Source organism: Ascaphus truei, chromosome 5 (assembly GCF_040206685.1).
Source record: "Ascaphus truei isolate aAscTru1 chromosome 5, aAscTru1.hap1, whole genome shotgun sequence".
Taxonomy (NCBI): domain Eukaryota; kingdom Metazoa; phylum Chordata; class Amphibia; order Anura; family Ascaphidae; genus Ascaphus; species Ascaphus truei.
In genome coordinates this window covers 192,613,536-192,640,354 of record NC_134487.1, presented here as the reverse complement: position 1 = coordinate 192,640,354, position 26,819 = coordinate 192,613,536, and the positions used below count along the sequence as shown (strand labels likewise).

The following is a 26,819-nucleotide window of genomic DNA, read 5'->3' as shown; positions in this document are numbered from 1 at the left end:
CACTCTGCTCCTCTTTGTGTGCTCAAAGGTAATTTCCACTCCCCAATGGGCGAGAGGTGTGGTGATCCCTGTATCTGGAAGACTGCTAATCACTGGGGCTACCACGGCTCCACTCCCGGCATCAAGCTAACCATCCGCTTCCTCATCATCCCCGCTCTCCTCCTCCCCCTCTGCCTCCACTTCCACCAGGGCTTGAACATCCTCCGGTACCCTGGTTGGGCTATGAGCTAGGGGCCGTGCAACTGCAGGTGAGGCTGCACACTCCTCAGGTGAAGCTACACACACTTCATGTCTCTCGAGATCCTCTTCCAGCACTGTCTTTGCCCGACCAGAGGTCGGTAGTCTATAAGTCTCACACTGGGCGACAACTCGGGCACAGTCCCTTGACTGGTAACATCCTTACCGTCAGTCCATTTTCACCTGGTGGCACTAACTAAGTGACAGAGAGAACCTTTTGCTTTTCTTAGCTTTGTGTAACGTGTGTAAGTCACTACTTGTTTTGAGAGCTCGCAATTTACGAGTTTCTCTTTATGTTAGAAGACCCTTCAGGATTTTTAAACATAAAACTCAATGATAACACCTCTGCCACCAGTAAATAAGCCTGTCATGGGAGACCCGGTATTTACACCTTTTTACCAGGATCATACATTGAGCAAAACAGGTAAAGTGAACTAAATTGTAAATTTATTCGCAGGAAAAGGCATACACAATGATACACAAACTACATAAGAAGAGACACACTTACTTGGGGACTGGGGTAAAAAAAAATAGACTTTCCAAGCTAAATGGTACTTAGAACAAGTCTTTTGTTGACCGGGACCCAACAATAGCGGTGAAAACTGTAAAACCGAGTCACGTTCTTGTGTTCATAAACTTAGATACTGGTAAATCCACCACAAAATCCATGGACAAGTGCGTCCATGGCCGAACAGGAACAGGCAATGGCTGAAGTAAGCCAGCAGGGAGGTTTCTGGAAGTCTTAGTCTTGGCTTAAGTTGGGCACGCAAGTACAAAGTCCTTAACATCCTTCTGCATCCCAGGCCACCAGAAGGTTCGGGAGATGGGATCCAATGTCCTTTTTGCCCCGGGATTACCTGCCGATTTGGAAGTATGTCCCCACTCCAGGACCTGTTTGCGCAAAGAAGGGGAGGTAAACAGGCGACCCTAAGGAACCGTGAGATTGTCAGGAATCTGATTTTGTTGAAGAACAATATCCTTTAAAGCTTCAAAGTTGGTGGAAGAAAGAATAAGTTTAGATGGAAGAATTGATTTGAGTTGGTCCTCCGAATTATCCTCGAGCGAGAATTGAAGAGACAGAGCATCTGCCTTGATGTTTTTTGCCCCTGGAAGATAGGAGATAATAAAGTTGAACATTTAAAAGACGAGTGACCATCTGGCTTGGCGAGTTCCAAGGCGACGTGTTCCCTCGATGTACAATACATTCTTGTGATCCGTAAGAATTGTTATAGTTACTTCTGTTCCCTCTAGAAGATGTCTCCATTCTTCCAAGGCAAGTTTCATGGCCAGGAGTTCTTGATTACCAATATCATAGTTCTGTTCAACTGAAGAATTTTTTTTGGAGAAAAAAGCACAGGAGTGCAACCTGGCCTGAGGATTCTTCCTCTGGGAAAGAACAGCGCCTACTTCGACATCGGATGCATCAACCTTGAAGTAAAGGGGAGCTTGGGATCAGGATGAACAAGAACCGGGGCGGATATGAACGCTTTTTTTAAGTGATCAAAAGACTTGACTGCAGCAGAGGACCAAGACGAGGGATCAGCACCTTTTTAAGTAAGAGCCGTCAGAGGAGCTACTAGAGAAGAAAAATTCTGAATAAATCAGCGATAATACTTGGAAAAACCCTGGAAGCGTTGAACAGCCTTGAGTGTAGTGTGTTGAGGCCAGTCTGCTTTGACTTTGGCAGGATCCATCGTGAGGCCAGTATCTAAAATGATGTATCCTAAGAAAACTCTAGAAGATTGATGAAAGAGACACTTTTCAAGTTTAGCGAATAAATGATTTTCTCGCAGACGAAGGAGTACTTGTTTGACGTGTTCTACATGTTCCTGCATAAATTTAGAAAGATCAGGATATCGTCCAAATAAACGATTACAAAAGAGTTAAGAAGATCCCTAAATATTTCATTGACAAAGTCTTGGAACACAGCTGGGGCATTAAAAAGGCCGAAAGGCATGACCATGTACTCGTAGTGTCCATCTCTGGTATTGAATGCAGTTTTCCACTCGTCGCCTTGACAAATTCTAATAAGGTTGTAAGCACCCCGAAGATCACGCTTGGAAAATATTCTAGATCCTTGAAGACGGTCAAAAAGTTCAGAAAAAGTTCAGAAATGAGAGGAAGAGGATAGCGATTTTTTTATAGTAATTTTGTTGAGGCCCCGATAGTCATTGCAAGGTGACACGGTCCCATCTTTTTTCTTTACGAAGAAAAACCCGGCTCCAGTGGGAGATGTGGATTTGCGGATGAACCCCCTCTGAAGATTCTCAGCAATATATTCTTTCATGGCTTTAGTTTCAGGCATAGACAATGGATAGGAGGCTCCTCTAGGCGGTGTTGTACCGGGAAGCAATTTGATTGGACAATCGTAGGGGCGATGTGGAGGAAGTATTTCAGACTTGACTTTATCGAAGACATCCTTGAACTCGGTATATTCCTCCGGCAATAGTACCCTTACTTTGTCCTCAGATAAGTTGTTGCGCAGACACTATTTGTGCCCTCGAGATAATTTTGAACGCAATATGGACTCCACTGGATAGGTTTTTTGTTCAACCAATCAATCCAAGGGTTATGGACCTGTAGCCAGGGAAGTCCCAGGATCACTGCTATGGAAGGAGTGTGAATGGCATTCAAAGTAATGTCCTCCAAGTGGTTATCTGCTGACCTCAGCTGGAGAATCTGAGTCTCCAAAGAAATTAATGCAGGCTGAAGCGGTCTACCATCAATAGCCTCCAAGGCAATGGGATTCTTCTTGTGCCTAAGAGGGATATTATGGTTCTCTGCAAAGTTCTGATCAGTAAAGTTGCCACCGGATCCAGAATCAAGAAGGCTAATGTGGAGACAGAGAATCCCTCACCTGACAGAGAGATAGGCACAAGGATCCTTGTGGGATTAGAAGTGGCTATAGGGGATAACGAGATCCTTCCCAATGAGATTCCCCTAGACCTCATGGGAACCTTGCGTTTCCCGCCTTGTTGGGGCAAGAGAAAGCGAAGTGTCCAGGACCCCCAAAATACAGACAAAGACCAGCATCTATGCGGCTTTGCTTCTCTGAGCGTGAGAGGGTAGTGACTCCCAACTGCATAGGTTCAGATGAGTCTATGACAGGTATTTCGAACTGGCTCACCTGATTGGGGCTTATCCTTGTAGGAGCCGTGCGATGAAGTCTTCTCTCTGTTCTTCTCTCCTGAAGGCAGTGGTCCACCTTGATGCAGATAGCAATGAGATCTTCCAGATTGGTAGGCCGGTCGTGAGTCGCAAGTTCATCTTTCACGGTTTCAGAAAGACCCTGCCAGAAGGCAGCAGACAATGATTCTCCGTTCCAGTCTGTCTCTGCGGAAATGGTTCTAAACTTGGGTGCATAACGAGCGACTGGCAGGTTACCCTGGGAGATATAGAATAAAGCAAAAGCTGCAGATACTTTTCGACCCGGTGTATCGAACACCCTGTGGAATTCCTTGGTGAAGGCTCCCATGCTTTGGGTGAGATCGGATCTTTGCTCTCAAATAGGAGAAGCCCAGGCAAGTGCATCATCTTCGAGAAGAGAGATTATGTAGGCTACCTTGGAATGAGAAGAAATGAAGCGGGAAGGATTCATCACAAACTGAATGAAGCATTGATTAAGAAACCCCGACACTCGTTAGGATCCCCGCCATACCGATTGGGCGTGGAAAGCCAGGGTTTGGACAGATAAGAAGGCATGGCCACGGTACTAGTGCCCAACTGTGAGGGGTCCACGTGTGGCTCTTGTAGTCAGAGGGACAGGGTCCTAAAGTCCTCCTGGAGGGTTCTCAGGTGTTGGTCACTAGACTCAAATTTGTTTTCAAGGCTATACAGGATGTTTGGCGTGCGTGCTCAGGACTCTTCCTACCTCAGCGGGGTCGAAGTTTGTTTGGCCGAGCATACTGTAAAGCGTAGCTCACCACAAACGAGGCCTGACCACAGGACTGAGGTAGGGATTGTTATAGAACGCCGACAACAACCATGAGGGCGCATCTAGTGTGTAGGATAGTCTTGCAAGCTGGGTCAGGGTTATAGAGGACAGCGTAAACAGCGTAAACATGGTACTTCCCGGGTCTAGGAGCGGAGAGTAGCGGATCGTTGGGGTACATGGCCGGGGTCAGGATTGGAAAGAGTAGAGTCGTCGTAAAGCCAAAGCCAGGGTCATCCAACGTGTACCACAAGGACCCTGCCGCACGTCGCTGTGACGTCATTTGGACGCGACCCGGAAGTCCGACGAGAACACGCTTGCCGACACTACTGGGAGGGATCTTCCTCCAAAAGAGCCAGCTCCACCAGATCGATTCGATTCTTGCAGTATCCTGTACTGAGAACGTGATGATGACCTCATGAATCCCTGTTGCTGCGGTATCCAGTGTTGCCTGATGTCCATTGCTGAGTGGTAACTCGTTGTGCTTTTAGCACTCAATGCGCTTGTCCTTTTTACTTAATGTACGCCTAATACTTACCTTTTTATACGGAACAATATAATTTGATATACTTCACTATGCGGTTTGCGCTGTTTTTTTGTGTTTTTCACCATAGGATACCCTGCTTCAGCATAGCCCAGAAAGGAGAATGAGGCACAGGGATGAATAGATATTCCTGTAGCTGAGGGAATCCCTAGGTTAAGGGGGGTACCCCAGCTAGTGCCAAGGTGACTCAGAACTGGGGTAGGGTTTGTGGGTGCCCAACCATATAAAAGTTTATGGGGGGACTGTCACGGCAGAGGGGGTTTGGCCTGGTATAAAAGGGGTTACACCCCATTTGGCCACTCCCTGCCCTCACCTGGGAGGCGAGGGGTTAACTGGACTGAGGTCCAGTTCTTTGTTTATGCCTCTGCTTCAGCACCAAATGTGTATCTCCCTGTGAATATGTATTTTCCCCATTCCAGTGTCTGCACCAACACTTACACTGGGATCCATTCGGGAGGGAAAGGGTTAATGTTAATTTAGTGATTATAGCCCTTTGTTCCTTTTTCCCGCCTTTGCAGGCTCCATTTTGCAGTCTCTCCATAGGTCGCCATTGCAGCTCCATGTAATCCTATGGGGATACCGCGATTTGGGCCCGATATTGTAGAAGACCAGCAGGTGGCGCTCGAGAGGAGGAGCGGCAGTTCCCCATTGAAAGTTAATGGAGCAGTGTGTTTCAATGGGGATTCCTCGACTCAGACCTCCAGGAACGGGTTGGCAGCCATCCAAACCGCAGACCGCAAAAGCGGAAACTTTGTCTTGAAAAGAGCTTTGATCAATCCCCGGTCAAGTTCATGTTCGATTGGCGTGGGAAACTTAGGTTCTAGGGCACCCCGGAATAAAATTATTTTTGCCCCTAGATCCTAGGAACCCCAACAACTGGGTCCGAAAATCAATGAACCCGGTAAAGGTGCCTGTCACAGCGGGTGGCATTGAGATAGCCAGGTACGGAGGTGGCAAACTTGCGCATGTCCCTTGGCAATTTCAGATTTTCCGCTGACCCAGCTTTTCTAGCCAGCTTGGCTGTGATTGGATGCTGGGAATTTTCCCACGCGATGATTGACTGCTAAGTTTTGTGAAGCAAACTCAGAATACTATAAAGAACCTGTGAGTCAATCAGATTGGAGTTATCTGGTAGTAAGAGTGCGGGCGGGCTTTTCAAAGTTGCTCTTACATGAAAAGCAGATCAACCAGCTTTGATTTCAAGTCTGAAAAGCCTGCCAGAGACTAAGTGTAGAGGGACAGGGGGATTGGCCCGGTATTAAAGGGGTTGCACCCCATATGGCCACCCCCTGACCTCACCAGGGAGGCAAGGGGTTAACTGGACTGCGCTTATTGACTTCAATGGAGGTTCCTCGACGGCGCTTTCCAGGAATGAGTTGGCAGCCGTCCAAACCGCAAAACCGCAAAGTGGATACAATATCTGAAAAAGAGCTTTCATCACTGATTAGTTCAAGTTCAAAGACAAGTGGCGTGGGAATCTTAGGTTCTAGGGCACCCAGAAATAAAATTCTTTTTGCCCCTAGCTCCTAGGCCTCCCGTCACTTGACCACCACCGGGTCCAAGAGTCCAGGACCCCCAGAAAGGGTTGTGCTGACGGAGCGGAGTCACGCCATAGGTTTCAATGGCGGCGGCAGAAGCAGCACGATTAAACGGCTATGTCCGAAACCCTGAAAATCATACGCCCATATCTCCGGTTCTGGAGGGTCCAGAGGGTCGTGGTTTTGGGTGCCTGTAGTCACTATTCCGGCATGACCGCAGAACCATTCCCGACCCTCTCTGACCATCCCGATGGAGTATGGACCACCATAAAGGTTCGTGAGGTTTTCCCATAGACTTCAATGGCGGCCGTCTCCCCATTGACCGGCTATGGCGGAGAAGTCCCATAGACACCAAATGCAGCGGATCCCCGTTGTAAGTCTATGGCGGCAGACTCCCATAGACGCCAATGGTGGAGATTCCCCATTGAAAGCCTATGGTGGCGGAGCCCGTTGTTTTCAATGGGGATTTAGTGAAAAACTGAGATTTCTTTTTAGCGGACATTTTTATAATAAACTATGAAACGGTTTATGTGGAATTTGCATATCTCCTGTTCCGAAGGTCGCAGCGGGCTGAAACTTGGACCCTATAGTGTACCACTTCCGGCATTAAGGTCTGCGAAGTTTGGACCCGCTGGACCTAACAGAACCGGTTATTTTAATATGTGTGTATATTCAGAACCATAGTATATTTCAAAGCGGGGGCAAATGCCCGCGAAGATTTCTGCCTACTAAGGAATGCAAATGGTCAGGAGAGTGACCAAATGTCTAGGAAGCAGGCTCCTGATCAAAGACTCAGCCACTCTAACTGTTTACATGAGGGCGGAGAAGCATGAAGCTGGAGTGGTTTGTGGGTGTTATAACTCACACTTACAAACAGAGAGTATCCTGCCAAATACTCCATTTGGTAGACTGGCCGGCGCCCCTAAACTTGGGTGTGGGGCTACATAAATGAGACCTGGGGGGCATGGGTTACACTGTGTTCCCACGTTAGCAATTGGATGCAGTTAATGTTCACCAATAGTCTGCACTCAATAGTAAGAATAGGATTGCAAAAGTATATAACCTGTTGGCAATCCTATAGTCTTTGTCTTCTGATTACATCTTGATTGTTACCTGATCGCTGGAGAATTGCTATCTGATACTTCTTCATCCCAACCCCTAAGTAAGTGTTACCTTCTTGTCTGTTAATTGTACTATATTGCTGTGTTCGCCTATCTAAGGAATAAATATACTTAATTATATCTAAGCCTCGTTCAGTTCAACCCAGTTATTTGGTGTATTATTATAGTGTATTATAAGTTACCGTCACACTAAGCCCCGACTTTTGCGACCAATTTCTCAAAATCGAACAAAGCAGATGCGACTGGGCTTTTATGCCAATTTGAGTTCCAGAGTATTTGGTTTAACTCGTGGTCAAGAAATTCCAAGTTATCAGAAGAGAAGGGAGCGGTGGCGTGTGAAACTTCATGCCGATTTGAGTACCAGGGAATTCCGGGTTAAGTCTGGGTCAGGGTAAAACTCATCTATTGAGTTCCCTGCACCTAGGAATGTCTATTTTTTTACCCCCAGTCCCAAAGTAAGTGTCTTTTTTTCTGTATTTTGTTTATCATTGCGTGTAAGCGAATTTGTGTGAATAAATTACAATTTATTTCATTACATTGTTTTGCTCAATGAATGATCCTGGTAAAAAGGTGTAAATTGCCTGGTCTCCCATGACACGGGGGTTTACCGAAATAAACTACATTTTGTTTATACTACCTTGTTTTGCCTAATGCATGATCCCGGTACCAATATAAAAGGTGTTAAAAGTTCCTGGTCTCCAGTGACAGCTAGCCTACAAATGGTCTTATTTTCAGCACAGCTCCGCATCATGTATGCCTGCTCTTCCAAAGCCTTGTTCACACAGGGCTTTATTTGACTGTGTTACCTTAAGCTTACTGGGTTCAGCATGTTGACTGCCCTCTCCCTGGGTTGCCAGGTGTTGCTTTATCTCTCCTCCTCCTCTACCCTTGCTAGAGGTATGCTACGCCTCCAGCTATCTTCATGCTGCACCTGGCCACTGCTGTGGGTGAGCATTGCGGTCCAGTCACGTCCTTTTGGGCCTCTAAAATGCTTATCCCTTAATCATACAGATGTATCATAGAAAACCTTGCCAGCCCCCATGCCAGAGGATTATCGCTGCAGGGGCTATATCCAGAAGCATGCCCCCCTGCAGTATGACTGCGCAGACACTGTCTCCAGAGCTGCGGCTCTGCAGAGACAGTAAGTCATGCTACATCTGTACAACTTTCAGTATGCCCAGAAAAAGTATAGCGTTGCAGCCGTGATTTCTCACAGGTTTCCTCGACAGTGTTTTTTTCCTGTCCTTCGTGTTGCTGTGCACTCATCACGAGGTTGAGGTTGTAACAATCTGTTTGGCCTCTTTCTGTCAGCCCTATACACCTTCTATGTCAGGGTAATGAAGCAACATTTCCTAACTTAACCAAACGTTATCAATTCGTTAACACTGTTACCGATCCTTTACCTACATACATACACAACAATTTTACTTTTTGGAGGTGAATCTGGTCTGACGTAACTGCGAATTTGAAAAAAAAGTTACGTCATACCATGTCATAATATCAATATATATAAAACTGAAAAATTGTTTGTCTCTGGGTTTGTGCGGTTGCTGATTGGTTAGCGGCGGTTCACGCTCTGATTGGCCAGCGGGGTGGGGTGACATCACAAACAGGGCAACGCACGCCCTCACAGCCTCCTCACACCGCGGACCGCCAGGTACCATCCCGCCTCACTCACACACTCCACCCACCGCACCTCACTCCACTCGCCATGCCTCCTCAACCCCTCCACCCGCCGCATAAGACACGAGCGGGACAACCGTTGCCTCATGCGCCCTCCACCCGCCGCATAACACACCAGCGGGACAACCGCCGCCTCACATCCTCCACCCACAGCATAATACACGAGCGGGACAACCGCCACCTCATGCGCCCTCCACCCTCCCACCCTAGTGGGTGAGCCGCCGCCTCACACCATCCACCCACCGTGCCTCACCTCCAGCCACCACAGCTCACACCCTCCACCCACCCCGCTGCCTCATGTGCCCTCCACCCTCCCACCCTAGCGGGAGACCCGCCCCTCACACCCTCCACCTGCCGCATAGCCTCACACACTCCACCCGCCCCGCCACCTCACACCTGCCAACCGCTGCCTTACATGCCCTCCACCCGCCGCATAGCCCAGCCTCACACCCTCCACCCGCCCCGCCAACACACACCCTCCACCCGTCACGAGAGTGATGTGAGGTGCAGGGGGCTGGGAGGAGAGTGATGTGAGGTGCAGGGGGGGAGAATTAATTGAGGTACAGGGGGGGGCACTGATGTGAGGTGCAGGGGAGGGGAGAGTGAAGTGAGGTGAAGGGGGGAGAGTGAAGTGTGGTGAAGGGGGGAGAGTGATGTGAGGTGCAGGGGGGAGAGTGATGTGAGGTGCAGGAGGTGGAGAGTGAGGTGCAGGAGGGGGAGAGAAAGGTGCAGGGGAGAGAGTGAGGTGAGGTGCAGGGGGAGCGTGATGTGAGGTGCAGGGGGGGAAAGTGTTGTGAGGTGCAGGGGGGAGAGTGATGTGAGGTGCGGGGGGGTGAGTGATGTGAGGTGCAGGGGAGAGAGTGATGTGAAATGCAAGGGTGAACAGGGGAGAAAGAGAGAGTGGGCAGAGAAGGGAATGGGGAGAGAGGTGAATGGGGAGAAAGAGAGAGGGAGCAGAGAGAGAGTGGGGAGCGGAGACAGGGGGGATGCAGAAAAATTAAATCACGGGCAACGCCAGGTATATCAGCTAGTATTCAATAAATAACAACAAAGTCTCTATTTCCTTTTCATTAGAAGAATGCTAACACAATATATTATCTACATTTGTACTGATTTTGTGTTTGTGTTTTAGGGACGCACAGCTTAAAGGAAGAAAGAATCAGTCTAAGAATGTTTCCCAAGACACAGGAGAGAAAAAAATATTCTTCAGAATTTTAACAACACCCCACGTCTTCAAAAGCAACATCACTATCTAAACAAAATTTCTAGACTCCTTTCAGTTTCATCAATGTATCAACCAACTATGTTTAATTATGAACGCCCAAAACATTTTATACTATCACAGTCTACATGCCCAGTGCAATCCACACCTCTAAGACAAACAGCAACTACGTTTATTAGCATTCAACCCCAAAAGTCTTCTATTTTAATAAAACCTCAGAGTTGTAATGAATTAATACAGTCCCCATCATATCCTTTGAGCTTCCCAGGATCAGATGCACCCCCTTCATGTAGCTCATATAAGGAAACTGAACCTCTGGGGTTGTTACCTTTAACACAATCTTCGAGTAATTCATTATCAAGACAAGATACATCATTTCAATTTAAGCAACCGCCAGTCACTTTTCTCAGCTCAGTCTTGCCTTCCAACAATGATTACAGTAGTAGCAAAGCAAACAGTACTGAGTAAGTAATCGGATTACATGTATTTATATTTTTTTGTTAAACAATATTGTAACTGCACTGTATTATATGTATTATTTCTGGTTTAAAAAAAATCGTCCTTTTTACTATTAGCATAATCTTTGAATTTTAATATTTTGTCTCCCAACAGTCACAGACTTTTGATTATTATCCTTTCAGCTGAAACATCCATCAATGAAAACTTGATGTGAACAGATAAATGCATCAGGTTCTACCTTTAGTGTTTAAAGAGGAGAGGCATTGTGACATTATTGGCTATGTGTACAGGTCATATTGTCCAACTCTTTGTATTTATTAGGGAGAATACTGTACCACAAAATGTGCTGAAAAGTGTATCAATATTTCACGTTCTCCCTGGAAATAGTTCCCTCAAACAATACTAGTTTTCAAAAAGTAGTTTGATCAGAAAAAAATTATGAGAAAACAGTCACAAGAATACTGCACGGCAATTTCACAAATATTTCAAAGGGCATTAAAAATAGTATACGTCAACAATTGGAAGTATTCCTTGAGGCTTCACCAGGGAGGGGGTTTCCCAGGCCCTTGCCTAAGGAAAATATTTTGGGGCGTACTATGGGCTTCGTGTGAGGAAGTGTGGTCACCCTCATATCAGCACACACTACCAATATGTGGGTGTACCCTGGGATCTGCCAGGGATCATGGATACCCACATCCTCAGAAAAAAATATATTTGTGGGGTGTACTCTGGACTTCATGCCAGGGAGTGTGGATACCCTGCATAACAGAATGGAAGAGATACAGTTAGGGCGTACCCTCTGCTGTGTCCCAGGGAGCGTGGATACCCTTCTGCAAAAGAAAGGAAAAGGGGACAGCGCCTCTGAGGCTTCACCAGAGATCCCTCTGTACCCACTCATCAAAGTACTGATGAAGTAAAAGTGAGACGTTCCCTGATGCTGCCTCAGGATGCGTGGTACTCCTGTATTTCCAGCAGAAAAGATGCACCAAGTACTATCTACCACTCTAAAATGGCAGTTCCCCTGCAAGGACAGGCACCGCGGGGACTTTGTGATCTAAAATGGCGGTTCCTGCTAAACTGGGAGACCACGTGGGTAGTTTGCCAAAAGTTACAAGTTTTCCTTAGCAAAGCCTGTGCGGGGCTGGGCGTGAAAGCAGAAGCCGCGCCTATCTATTCTGTGATTGGCTCAGAGCGGAGCCGAAGTCACTCCCTGCTACTGTGTGCCCTTACTCTAAACTCTACCAGAGGGAAGGGACACAGTGAGCACCAATTAGAGAAGCCTATCTACATTGAGGGAGGAGCCAGATGCGAGCTGCCGCACCCTCAGTTCCTCCATTTTAGTAAACGAGACAGAGCTACTCTACTTAGGCTCCTTCTCAACTTTACCTTGCTTATTACAACATGGCTGTATGTCGTTAACCACCTACCAACTTCCAGGAGGCTTCCTGGTGGTTGACGTGGTGGGCCAAGAATTCCTCTGGTGCCTGTTCTCACAATGTAGAACACCCAGAGGTGAGCCTAGTACTATGGCTCGCTGCATGCAGAGTGGAACTTACTACCTGTGGCCGGTAGTGCCATTGATAGCATCTGTGTCCAGACTGAAGACCACATGGCTACGCTAATCAAGGTGGAAGGCCTTGAGACTACCCCAATGGAGGGCCCGTGTGCCCTAACAGACGTCCCAGGGGGTCGGTGCACCCGGGTCCTGCAGTGGGAGCCCAAAGCCCACTGGCTTGGGTGAAAGGCCCAAGAGAGACCAAAGCGGGTCCCCTGGTGAAATTGGAGCCAGACAGCTTCCGTCTGATTATGGCCCACCAAGATGAAGGACCGAGGTACCTGTCCCCGATGGCTCAGCCCTTATCACCCTCATCGGACGATGATGACAGCTCCAGATCCAGGGTGATGCGCCAACCGGCAGACCCTCCTCGCAATGCTGTGGCAAAAGAGCCGCCTACCTTCAAAGTAGAGAGGCAGAGTCCAGAGACCATCACACTGCGAGCGCTGGTGTGCCCAGAACCGTGGAGAAGTCCCACGACTATGGTGGTGCCCAGTTCAGCGGAAGCAGTACCTACGGAGGTTCCAGTCGATCCTACATCCATCTCGAGCCAGCGGAGCAGTGAGGCACCACCCCCTTACTCCCTGCAGGCGGCGACAGAGTACTCAAGCGGAGAGGCCCTTCCTGGCGCTTACTTTCGTGCTGAAGACCGCGCTGAACTTCCAGAACTACACCCTGCGAATGACGTACTTCCGGTGCGGGACTTGGACCTGTACCGAGATTCCACGATGTCTCCGCCTGATGACATCACTTCCACAGCAACCGCCGGAGCGGACCGGGTTTGTGCTGTGACCGCTCTGGTGAGTACTGCCCTCTCAGGCAAGAAATGGAATGCTACATGCACAAGGTTACGGGCCGAGGGAAGAGGCAGCCTGTGGACCCAGTGTCCCCAAAGACCCCCAACTGCGGTAAGCCATGGCCTAGCCAAAGCCAAAGATTTTGACCCTGACACTGTTGTTTCAAAGTCCCCAGCCCCTGTCACCATTGCCCATGCCCAAGCCCCATCTAGTTTGGGTTCCCGGCACAGTCACCATAGGTCAATGGGTAAAAAGAAGGTCGCCAAACCATCATCTGATTACAAGGACTGGGTGGACTCTGACGAGGGGTCTGAGGGGGAGATTCCTGCGTCCATTAGGATCCCTCTTAAGCATTTGTCTTCTTATTTAGAAATGTTTAAAAATGTTTAAAAATAAGCCCAGTCGCTCTTATTCCTGTCAATCCGGAACTATAAGAAATCCGCTCCTGGGTTTGGCTGGAACTCATCCTTGCAGAGCTGTGGAGTTTCCAGACGAACCCTCCCCAGCTGCAAGCAAGCACCCTCACTTGTCTCCTGTGCTTTACAATCAATCTCAGTCTCTGCAGAGGCCGCACTTCTACTCCGCCTCTCAATCCCAGTTATACAGCTCTCCTATTTAAACCCTGCTCTTTCACTTCCTCATTGCTGGACATAGACTTTGCAATTCTTCTGCAAGTACTGTCCTTACCACAGACGTCTCTGTTTGGCCTGCTTGGCCTCCTTGTGCCTTCGCACTGTTCTTCCTCAGCCTTACCTGTCTTCTCGTGCTGAAGTGCTGGATCTCTAGCGCTGGGACTTCTGGTTCTTCGCCTCCTCCAAGCAGAGGCTATTCCTATGCTGAAGCCCCTTTGCTGAAGACTCCTGCTTCCTACGGCCTTTCTGCTAAGTAGCCCCGGCGCTGCTTTCCTTCCTCTTGGCAGACTTGCCTTTGCCGCGCTGAAGCGGCTACACTGATGTCCTCAGTGTTTCCTGTGGCATGTCTGCACTCCTGGATTCCCATCGCCTTCTCCCTCACCCTGTTCCTGTTGCCTCTATCAGGGTCCCATCGCGCTGCAGCACCTACGCTGAAGCACCTTCGCTGAAGTTTTCCCATTGCCGTATTTTGCTTGTGACCTACCTTCGATCCTTTGTCGCTTGCCTACAGACCACGCTGCCTTCTCCTATCCTGACCTTGGCTACGCACAACTACGGACTACGCAACCCAGACGCGGCTTTGTTGTCTAAAGTCGGTGTGTACACATCCCCACCTCAACCCCGTGGTCCAGCCCTGGTTTGTGGTGAGCACGTTTGTTACAGGAACCTCTGGTGTATCATCAAGGATGGATACTGAGGGTGCGTCAGCTTTCCCTACTACGTACCAATGTATTCCACAATAGTGGTGGGATCCATTATTTCAAGGTTACCGCCCTTCCTTGAATCTTGCAAGGTTTCTCCTAATAGATGGGGATGTATTGGATCCTGAGGAGACAGCGGAGGAGCTAAGAAAGAGAGTTAGTGAGATACAGTTGGGTATTGCAAAGCCTGCTGGACCCCCCATACTATACCAGGAGGTGTCCAAAGAAGAACCTAAATACTGGGTCTTGCCAGGACAAGCCCATGGCAAGAAAGTAACCAAGCTAAGTAGGGCAGAACGTGCTACTGTAGCAAAGTATAGGCAATCTCATGGGTATGAGTACCCCTATGTTCACGAGCCCATTATGAGGGAAATTGAAGCTAATAGGGAGTCTTGGTTCAGAGAAGCTGGTACTGATTACTTGCGTTCTAAGAGTTGCTACTCTGCATACCACACTGAGGAAAGGCATTGTGATCTCATGAGGGTTTGGAGTGTAGGTAGGGATAGGGTCAAGTACCGGCTGGAGAATGGTTCTGTAAGAACATATTTTGTGAAAGTAGCCGATCATGAAGGCAGGATAGTCAAGAAATCTGATCCCAAGCATTGCAATTAAAATGGATTCTCCATGTTGGGAGTAATCCCTGTTATTTCTTTAGCACCATTCAAAGGTGAGTGGGTAATGACCTTCTGTGTGATCATGACGATATTATTAACCTTTTACCCATGTTATTGGTTGTTAATGTCATGTTATATTGTTCCAGGTTACTCATCAGCAGGATGGGGACCATTGGATTCCACCTGAGGGAGAGTGTAGCCAGGACTTGTTTCTGGCTACCAGTCTGCCCCCTCCTGGCAGTAAGCCCTGGTAAGAGTAGGCCTGCCAGGAGTTATCATGGGTTTTCCCCACTCACTGAAGCTTCTGTATTGACAGGGGAGGCCGTGCGACTAGGCCTGTGTGTGTCCAATCACTGGATTCAGAACTGGTACCTACTTCCCTTGTACTTAAGGAGCTGCACTGCTAAATTTAGTCTGTGCCTCTACCTCCTTGAGAGACGCTGGTCTACCCTAACAACTGTGCAGGGTTCTGCCAAGTTTGTACTCCCTCCTCTAGGGGAGTGGAGGGGGAGACTATACCCTTTACACCACCAAGGAATAAGGGAAGAGCATGGACTGCTTCAGGTGCCCTTGGCCTGGAGTGTAGGTCCAGGGTACATCCTGAGGGTGAAGCCACAAGAAGTGATCTCTGATGTGTATGCTGTACCAACTGAGTGTGCTGTCAGAATAAAGTGATCCTGTTCAAAGATATCTTCCTGCCTGAGACTATAATCTATCAGGGTGAGGGGAAGTAAATTCTCCTGTAGGGATTACCCCCACATCACTGAGGCCTGCAAGAGATGGAGGTGCTGTCACCGTGAGAAAGAATCAGTTACTACACCAGAAGCCTGTCCTGTTCTCTTCGACAACAACATGGGAGACTCAGATCTACTGTAAGTCAGCAGGTATGCACCACACCGTGTAGTAGAGAAATCTCCTAGAGGGTGGGGGAAACACTGCTACAGAGAGATAGAAAACAAGGTCTGGTTGGGTGCTTTACTAGTAATTTCTGAGATATCTACCGTAATTCAACTGGTGGTAGCATAAATCTTTAGATATGTTCCTGTCATTTCACATCAATTTCATACTACTGCATTGTAACAGGTAAGCTATTAAATAAGGAATTTAATATTTATTTATTTATAAAAATGTTTTACCAGGAAGTAATACATTGAGAGTTACCTCTCGTTTTCAAATATGTCAGTATCTTATTATTCAATATGTTTATAAAAAATAAAATAATGATATACCCTATTAAATACAATTTGTTCACCTACTGTAAATGACTAGGTTGCTTCGAGAGAAGCCATTAGAAACAATATAATTACATTATTAATATTTTTACCTCTGTATAGTGTACGGGCACATGTATTGTATAGTGTGTGTTGGCACATTTTATCTTGCACAGAAGAAAAACTTTATCACTTTCATCCAAAATAATGCATTAAACTGCATCACCAGTACTTTATTTGTTACAGATGTCTGCCTATCAGATATGCCATATAAGTAATATTATGATACAGGAGTAGATATTATCTACATAAAAAAAACAATACAGCCCATACTAAGTGGTGCTATTTCACAATAAACATTTACATTTTGGAAGAAACCATATGGTCCATTTACGTGAAAATTTGAATTTGTTTTATGGTATTGCACTGTTTAGTAAATATGTGGGCCTATATCTGAAAATTATATTTTTGCGATAGCTTGGAAAAATGGAGATTTGCAAAAGTTTGTGTGGTGACAAGAAGTTAATTATGTAACTTTTGCTAACAACCTTTTTGATCAACTTCAAAAAAAATCATACACAAGAAAAAGTCAGTAGAGAACCCCCTATTATAATAAACTGTACCTTATTGTTAGTAGTAGAAAACTAGATGTTACTGTATGTGTCTCAGAATAATTGAATATTATTAAAATAAGTAGAAACATATCTATCCAAACGATACTCAGTTTAGTGCAGCCAAGGCTCTTTTAAATACTGAGAGGGTCATTTATTAAACTGTGATAGTGTCATTATTGTACAATTGCACAGAAATTACCACTGACCCTAATGGAAGATTCCATCTGATAGTGCCCTTATCAGCACTTATTATCAGTTTATTGGAGTCTAATGAAGCCCTAGGGGTCAACATTGTTAAACAAATATAGACCATAATGTGTAAGAATTCCAAGAAATGGGGGGAGAGCAGATCACAGGAGCTAACATCTTCAACTTGTACAATTGCCACAATGAAAATCAGAGAAGCTAACAGTCAAACACACACACACACACACAAAAGTTTGGCATCATGTCTACAAAAAAGAAAAAATATTTAATCCATCTAAAAATAAAATACAAAAATTATGCAGAAAACTGAAACATGCACTGCTGGGGGACACAGAGTAGCGTCTAGCCCAATGCCTTTCTTCCTTAATGTTTACACTATCTGGGAACAAATTATATCATATATATATATGTATTTAAGCAAAATATGTTTCTCTTTTTAATCAGTTACCCAAAGTCAGTTATTAAGAAAGTATCTAAACCAATACATCAAATATCTGAAAGAGAGATTCAGGGGACAAAAGATGCACTGATTCAAGACCTAGAAAGGAAACTGAAATGCAAAGATAACATTCAACATAATGGAAATCAAGTAAGTGAAATTGTACTCAATAGTTCATTATTAGATTTCTCTTACTAACCTAATAATATGCCTAATACAGTTGTTATGATACAATTTCACAGACTGACCCCACGGCTTTTTTTTGAGTGGGTCATTTTTAGAAGATTTTCATTGAAAAGAATTGCCTTTTGATAAGTTGCCTGTTGCTTTATTCAGATAAACTAAAGTAACTGTGTTTAATACTTTGCACTTGTGAAAGATCTATTATTAGGATCTATTTCATTCTGTACCAAGAGTTCACCCTACCGCTAGAACAAAACTGTGAAACACACTAATATTGCTCTAATTTGTTAAAATTGAAAACCATATTGTTTTTTTCAAGCCATCTTTGTCAAATTATTTCTTGAAAATTTCATAGTGAATCTGACAGCCTATGTTACAATTGCAATAAGTGTTATTTGAATAAATCAGTACAGAAAAAATAGCATAAGAATTTGTTCTTAATTTTTAAAGCGATTGACATATGAAGAAAAGATGGCTCGCAGACTTCTTGGACCTCAAAATGCGGCTTTTGTATTTGAAAACAAAACTACAGAAAATGTTCAAGATTTACAGGTACTTTTAACATGTATCTATTAAGTGAAATTATACAAAATCTTTAAAAATGTATACCGAATGTTGTAACAGTAGTTATTTGTAATTATTAAAGAATTTACATGCTGATAGTCCTACTGTATGTAAAGCACAATTCATTCATGTAAACATGAAAACTACCTGTTTTGTTGTATGTTGCTGTGATCTACCATAGGAAACGTTTTAAAGCTTATGTGTTTTGTATTAGTGGTTCTATTTCTCAGAAGACAAGAGAACAGCGTGACTGCTTGTGATATAATCTCTATATTTGAATTGTTGAAAGAACACCCAGTGCACATTCTCTTCCTTTTAAAACCTGACATGGTATCTGTTTCCATTCTCTTACAAAATGCACATGCTCAGCTGAAGCCAAAATAGCAATGCTGACATACTTTAAACATCTTGCATAGGTTACAAAACACTTTCAATTTCCATCGGCACTACAGTAAAATAACTTTTGAATCACTCATTTGTCAGATGTACATACTGTATAGGTTTTGGTTGTGTGTACAGACATAGAGCTATTACAAATCATAAAGATTCAGTGGTACTGTTGAAACAGTTTATCATTAAAACTTTCAAAACATTAAACAAAATGGTCAATGACATTTTCTCCTACAGTATCTTTATCTTTATTTCCATTTCAATGGTACAATGCAGCACAACATTTTAATTTCTGTGATCAAAGCATATATTTTCATAAGACTTTGCAATATATTTTCTCAAAGCATTATTTAAAAAAAACTATTTAATAAACAGTATATGTGCATACCAGTTGTATTATATGTGTATCGTATATTAGTATATGCAATGTATGTACTGATTGCAGTGAAGTTGTCTTATAAATAGAATATCCTCAATAAAATCCAGTTCTTGTTCTTTAGCAAGTTTGTTTGTTTACTTGAGCCGTAGACACCAAAGTTAGATGGTAATCTCTGGAGCAAGGGCTGCAAAGTATTATTTACATAATTGTTTACACTATAAAGATATATAAGAAAATATTGTCACTATATAATAACTATATTGTTATATATCACTATTGTGATTAATGGAAAGATTTCCATTTTGAAAGGGCCTTCGCTGTTTTAAAATATCGAGAGATTTAAGAATACTTTAATATAAATATTGGCACTTAGTGTACTGAGAACTAGTTTCCATGTACTGTAGGTTTCACAAAGGTTAGGAATACTGTTTGTGCAGGATTTGGTGAGATTCATAAGAGTACTCAATTTCTAGATACATTCACCTAGTATTTAAATGCAGATAGATATTCAAAATGTTATTTTATCAAGAGTAAATAGTTCTAATGTCCTACATTTATTTCACAGCAAATCCCTGACAACACAAGAAGGCAGAATCACCATTCACAAACAAGGTAACATTTCAGACTATACTTTTATATACTGATTTTGATTTGCACAATATTATGTTTTTTAATTTTATTTACTAAAGAAAAGGTTTGCAATATATTTGTTGTATTAGCATTTAGCACAATCCTTTTAGCATTTAGCCCCCCTTTAGCCCTAACCATTCCTGATAAACTGTTTGTTCTCATGTAATATTTTCACTGCACTCATTTAGGAGTTAGGATGGAGAACCAGTAAAGGGCTATAAGCAGTCATAAAAAAAATCGCCAGCAAATTTAAAACGCCATTTTTTACCGCGTTGCTATCACGGTATGCAAAAAGCCCTGAATACCAGTAACAGCAACATTTGCAAAAATGGTGACTTGCCAGTGTCGAGATGATCTGCCCTCTGAAAAGGGCTCACTCGGCGAGTTGATTTTGCTGCAGTGAGAGAGAGCCGCCTCTCTGTCTGGGCAAATATTGCCCGAAATAGAAATATTTTAATTTAAATTGTCTTACTAGTGTAGATGAGCAGGGTCTCCGGAACACAACCATGTTGAGTTCAGGTCAAGGGATTACCTGCTTCCTAAGATACAGTCCCCGTTATGGGGTGCCGGTATCACCTATGCATTGAAATGTCCCGGAAACTGGACGCAAGACATTTACATGCATAGAAGATACTGGCACCCTATTACAGGGCCTGTATCTCGGGAACCAGGGGGTCCCCGGACCTCAAATCAACAAGGTTCTGCTCAGGATGATCCCCTGCTCTTCTACAATAGTAAGAAAATGTAAATTAAAATATGTAGTAAAAAATGTCCTCCGTTGCCAGAAAGAAAACATAAAAAATACAATCTAATGGCCCCTAACCCCTTAATCAACTTAGCGGTTAATACCCTCTACAGCAATTAAGGGGTTAGCCCAACCTCCCCCACTACCAACCTGGGAGGCCTAATCACCCACCCCGGACCCACTATACCCACGCTGTATCCATTGATTGGCATAGAAGAACATCATACCCATACAATGTGGACATAATAAGCTACTGTAGCAGTCAATGGTCACCCTAATACAAAAGCATGAATGTCCAAAGTACACAAAAAGTACACAAAAATAAAACATATACACAAGCACCTAAACCCCCGGAAACAAAAATTAAAATCACTAGCCAATCAAGCAATTACCTAAATAAAACCAATAGCCAATCAATTAAAGAAATAAAACCACTATGAATTCAATAAAATAATAAAAACCACTAGGCAATCAATTACATAAATCATACCACTAGCCAAACAATACATTTAATACATAAAACCAGTAACAAACATAACAATTAATTACGACAACAACTAGGCAACATAAAAATTAAAACCAGTAGCCAACAAAACACACCATTAAATAAAAACGCTAACCAATCTGTCAAAAAAATAATAAACAAGCCATCACAATTCAAAACAATTTAATCTAAACAATAAACAGAAATAGAGAACAGTCAATAGAAAAAAATAATTTGGCCAAAAATGCATTTTATTATATGTTTTATTATTGTGTATTTTGGACATTCATGCTTTTGTATTAGGGTGACCATTGACTGCTATAGTAGCTAATCATGAGTGGAAAAGGGCTAGTTTTCATACCCCAGACCCCAGTAAGTGTGTATATTGCTGTATTTTGTGTTTCTGTGTATTTCCGAGATATTATCCAAATTAAGCTCATTTTATTGCACAGCCTTGTTTTGCTTATTGACTGATCCCTTAAATATAAATGCGCTAAAAGACCAGGTCTACCAAGTATGAATTGTCTTTTCAAAACCAATTTGTTCACGTGGATATTGCTCCTAGGTTGGTATACAAATGCATCATTTTGAACGTTGCAAAACGAAAATTGACAGCTGCAGAATACATTCCAAATGCTTTTTGGAATGCAGTATTCATGTATTTGCATTGGCGAGCGAAGACATCATTTGGAACAACTGCTATATCAGCAGATGACCTTAGAACTGAGCTAAAGAAACGGTATCAAATAACCCTGTACAGAAGGAGCACCATAAAAAAATTAGTGGTACTGTATGCGTATTATTTAATGTGTCATTTATGAAACACTAAGGAAGAAGACATACACAATTGAGGGATTCTGTTAAATTAACTGCCACTAGATCAACTTTGGTGTATGCAACAACTTCAATATTTACTTAAATAGCAGGACGCTTCTTAATTGATTTCAAGACTTGATGATGATTTTATGATTTAAAACCAAGGGGTTTGTGAAAACAAAGAAGACATCAGTCATGTGATTTTAGAACAATCTCTGAAATATACATTTTTAAAGTAGGATTTTTAAAATTCTAAAACATTTGGCAAGTCATTTGTTAAAAATACAAAATAAAGCTTTGGAAGATGTACATACACATGAAACACATGTGTTATGGCCTGGAATTCAACAATAAACTTTACTACCACATTAATATATTTATGTTTGAAAATCAATCTCATCCAGAATTAACGTTGTGTAAAACAAATACAAGTGGCAAATAAGAAGTACTACCATATTTGATTTTTATCAATTATTATTAACAATTTCAGTTTTTAAGGTTGTCAGTATATCATAGAGACCCTATTTCTTCACCTCCACTCTCCTGCTTGTGGCATTTTTACTCTTTGGAGCCTATGCAGAAAGGTCGATTAAGTCAGTTATCGGCAGCTTTTCGTCAAAAATGCCTACTACTATTTTGTAAGCTCTGATATTTTGGTGATACTAGACATTTTCATCAAAAAATTATCAAACTCGCTCAATTCTAGTATCCCCGATCAGCTAATCGAGTCTGATCATTGCTCTAGAATTGAGATTTCTTCTCCGAATTGCCTCGCTAGAAAAAGTTGGCAAGAAGGTGGGGAGAAGCTGCCGAGAAGAAGCGAGTCGGCACTTAGGGGAAAAAAATGCATTTTTCCTGCATCGGATTGATGCCGGGAGACTCCGGAGCTGAAATCCATTCATATCAGCCCCGGCATGAATCAGATGCATTAAACATGCATTTACAGTCAACTTCATTACCTTAGCGGCTAACCACTAAGGCAATGAAGGGGTTAACCACTAGTGCCATGCTTATTGTGGGTAGCGGTGGTGGGTGATGGTGGTATTTGGCCCTTGGTGGGTGTTTAGGCCTTGAGGGGGGCTTTCCGGTGGACTTCACCCCTTCATTAACTTACCGGTTAATATCGCTAAGATAATGAAGGGGTTAACCCCTCCCAGTACCCACCCGGAAGACCTAAACACCCATCCTTGGTTGCTAAAAAAACCTTCACCCACCACAGCTACCCACAATACAAAAAAATACACACAACAGCCCTACTAGCCACCTCCTAGGCCACATAATCCATTACAATATTTAATAAACAACAATACAAAACCCACCCCCTTTGCCCCTACATAAAACAATTATTTATTGTTTTTACACAAAGGATTAATACCACAGGCTAGCGGGGGTCCCAGGGTGGTCCACACAGGTGTCCGCAGGCCCCACAGGGCACCCCAGGGTGTTCCCACAGGTGTCTGGGGGCCCTCAATGGTTCCCACTGGTGTCTGTGATGCCTGGGTGGTCCCCGCAGGTGTCCAGGGGTCCTCAGGTTGTCCCCGTGGACATCTGGGGGTTCTTGGGTTGTCCCCATGGGCGTCCATGGGTCCTCGGTTGGTCCACAAGTGTCCCCGAGGGTCCTTGCTGGTCTGCGATACCATTCCGGTATTTAAAAAAACAAAACATGGCCTACATTTCAATAAATACACCACACACACAAAACACATATAGTACAGTAATGTGCAAAATAACTATTATCCAGATATGGATAATAGATTATTTGCCCATGTCATGATAATGTCATAAGGTAATAGGTATTTTTTCATCCCTCTGGTGCTTAAGGGGTTAATGAGCTATAGTTTGCGTTTAAAATACAAACATGTGTGGTGTCTTTTCAAAAATCTGGGGGCTTCAAAAGGCCTTGCTTGAAGTTAGGTGTGAAAAGTACAAAGAGTGGGTTTATTGTATGTTAACACCTTTTTGCTGGTAGAAACAGATAAGGAAAGTGTCTTGGGTGTAAAATATAGCACCTGGGAAAACGTTCTGTACACAGGAGGCAGAGCTTCAATGCATTTATAGGCTGGGGTTGTATGGATGGCCAGGGGCGTAGCTGCAGAAGGTATCAAACTGAGTGACCTAATATGAGAATATTATGAGACGTCCTCTGCTGAACATGCTAAAAATAACATGTTTGTATCCGTGGAACCGAGTCGCACATAATGATTACAAACACGTGAGATCTAGCAGATACTAGGAGACAGATATTAATATCTCTCTTAATTTTAGGATTACACATCTTTTTAGTCTTGTTGGGTCCGCCATCAGTGCCTGAATGTATTGTTGTGTCTCACGTGTGACTCGAAACAAAGGAAAGATAAACCCGCTCTACCTAAATTGACCAAAGGTCAAAGATACAGATCGTGCATAAGGGCAGGTAAAAGAGAAACACCGGGTGGAGCAAAGGGACTACCACCCGGATAAGTCTCTATATGCTGCACTCAATATACTGTATGTGAAGGGAGAATACCCTGACAAGGTAGGAATATATGCAGTCAGAAACAATAATCTGGTCCTGTATGTAATGGAAAGTGGAAAACTTAAAATCCAATTTATTAGGAACACTAAAATAAGTCGGAGCCAGACTATTACAGTGTGAGTGCTATAAAATTGCCTAATTAATGATAAGTAGTGCTATATCCATCAAAGGAGAATATATAACCGATGATGGTAACCAAATGGTCAGCACTCACTTGGCGGTGAAAGGGTTAACCAGGCCAATAATAAAGGTCTTATGCCCAGCTTGTTACCCCTAAACCTTGCTGGGGATGAAGGGGTTAATTGTTGGTCACCACAATGCCATGTTTCCCCTATACATCATCTGTTATGTCCCTGTTGTGCAGCTCAGAAACTAGCTACAGTCCTATTAATGTATGTTGAATGTGCAAACTGTATTCGCAACACAAGGGGGAGCTTCTAGCGCTGTGCCAAGCATTAATTGAATAAGTGCGTCTGTGGTAAGCGGCTCCATTGAAGCTCTGTATCACTTCCTATACCGCAGAACCCTCCGGGGAAGTCTTAACCACAAACTCAAGTGGATAAGTGGTTTGCAGTCTAGTTGAAGTGGCAGAATGCAACAATGTATCCTGCGGTCTCGTTAACCAATTAAGGTCAAGTGGTGGAGTGCTCCTGCGGTTACCGATTCCGGCAAGCAGTGATACATTGTATGCCATAGCTCAAACTGCAAACCACATCACAGAGCCTATTCAATGAAGTATCTAACTTTTCTTAGGAAGGAGCTAGCACTCTAATTTTTGAAATACAGTTAGTTGAGAATGTAACATTCACAAACGTGTTGTTTTAATATTGCCCACACATACAGTAAGTACATATAAAAATAAAATGTGTTTCAGTTAGGTTTTAAAATGTAAAGGCAGGAACCCTTTCCTGTCAGCCGGCAATTAATCCATTAACATGTCAATATGTTAAGGATGAATGAGCTGAGGAATTTTTCATCTCTATACTGCTGACGTGGTGCCCCAGTGTCTATAGAAGTCCGGAGTTGAAAAGCCTCAGAGATCCTAGGTGTTAGGGCGGACGGATTGTACTATGCGAAGTACTGTATAGGCTAACCCCAGACTTACTGTTACCAGGTAAGGGGTTGGGCCCTGTATGCTAAGCAGCTTAGGTGTTAAGTTAGTGTCACGGTAGACCAGGTCTTACCAACATATTAATACCGGGATTCTGGATTGAGCACAAAAAGGAGGGCAAAATTAATTGTAATTTATTTCCTTTTAAGACAAACAAACAATATTCACAATTACACTGGATAAAACCCTTACTGGGATAGAAAAATTAAATCAAATGTCCACAGAACGAATTACTTGAAAACAAAGTCTCTGGGCACCCCTGCACGCATGCATGTGGGTGCGCGATTTGAGCCGTGCGACAGTCCTCGGCTAGGGGCACAAGTTGCCACCACTGTATCTCCGCCGGAGGAAGGATGTTCGTTTAGTCCTTAAAGGATTCATTCGGGAATCCCTAGCTCAAACGAAATCTGGAAGAGGGGTGCAAATCTTCGTTACAATGTAGTTATCCCCTCACACTCCAGAACTGCTGACGCTGTAGCTTGGACGTATTTTAGTAAAGCTGAGATGAATCTGACTGGGATTGCGTTGCAGGCATCTTTATAGGGTTAAGTGTCCTATTCCTACCATACATACCCAATCATCTCGTGGGAACAACTTTTCCCACCTATCCCAGACTTGCCAGGAGTTCATAGAATGGGCAGAAGTTGCTTCTCTGTCTGCTAAGAGCATGCATTAACCTCACACCTGAGCTACTTAGTATACCGGGCCCAACCCCTTACCTGGCAACAGCAAGTCTTGGGTTTGGCTACCAAGTGTGAAACGCCCATACTTCAAACCGGTATCTGGTACTTGGGAATAATCCGGCCACCCTAACACTTAGGGTCTCTGAGGCTTTTCAACTCCGAACTTCTCTAGACACTGGGGCATCAACTTAGCAGGGTGCCCTTTGAAGTACGGAGATGAAAAATCCCTCAGCTCATTCATCCATAACATATGGGCATTGTAACAGGGGAGTTATCCCTGATCAGGTAAAGTGCCTCTGATCCGGCAGTGTGGTGGTTAACTGATGGGAGTCAATTAACAAACACCACCTGCATGATTAGATTGCTTACAAAAGCCTGTCTTTTGAGACAGGAAGTGAGACTCCTTAACTCATACCTGAGCTGAACTTGGAGACAGAGCAGAGATTCCTTAGTCCACAACTGGGCTGAACCAAGGAAGGGCAGATGTCTTGAGCGACAAGCTGACCACAAGACAAAGGGGACAAGATTCTAACCTGGAGCCTGACATTTCCTGTGCACACTAGGGTGCGGTTCCAAGAGAGCAGAGAAGGTTCCCCTACAGCAGCCCAGCTAACAGATAAGACTTTCATTTATAAGTCTTTTTTTATCTGTTTATTTCATGCTATATATTTCGGGCTGGGAGACATGCTTATCTAAAGGGAGTGGTGGGTTGCATAGTATTTCACTAGAAATACTCCCAAGTGAATAGAAACTTTGTTTACCCCTTGTTTGGATGGTTTCCTGATGTTAAGGAAACAGGCGCAATAAAAGCCTT

At 43.9% G+C, this 26,819-nt stretch overlaps 1 protein-coding gene across 3 annotated transcripts in view; it reads left to right on the top strand.

The window, feature by feature from the left end:
* MYOT (myotilin) overlaps nt 1-26,819 on the top strand; it is a 170,677-nt gene that overhangs the window by 41,694 nt on the left and 102,164 nt on the right. For 2 of the 3 annotated variants that reach the window (XM_075601554.1, XM_075601555.1), the window contains exons 2-5: nt 10,187-10,740; nt 17,511-17,655; nt 18,139-18,240; nt 19,587-19,633. In XM_075601554.1, coding sequence (XP_075457669.1) covers nt 10,343-10,740; nt 17,511-17,655; nt 18,139-18,240; nt 19,587-19,633 — 692 coding nt within the window. In that variant the 5' untranslated portion in view covers nt 10,187-10,342. Of the gene's footprint in view, nt 1-10,186; nt 10,741-15,496; nt 15,907-17,510; nt 17,656-18,138; nt 18,241-19,586; nt 19,634-26,819 lie in introns of those variants that run through there. The other variant, XM_075601556.1, reaches the window with a different exon arrangement.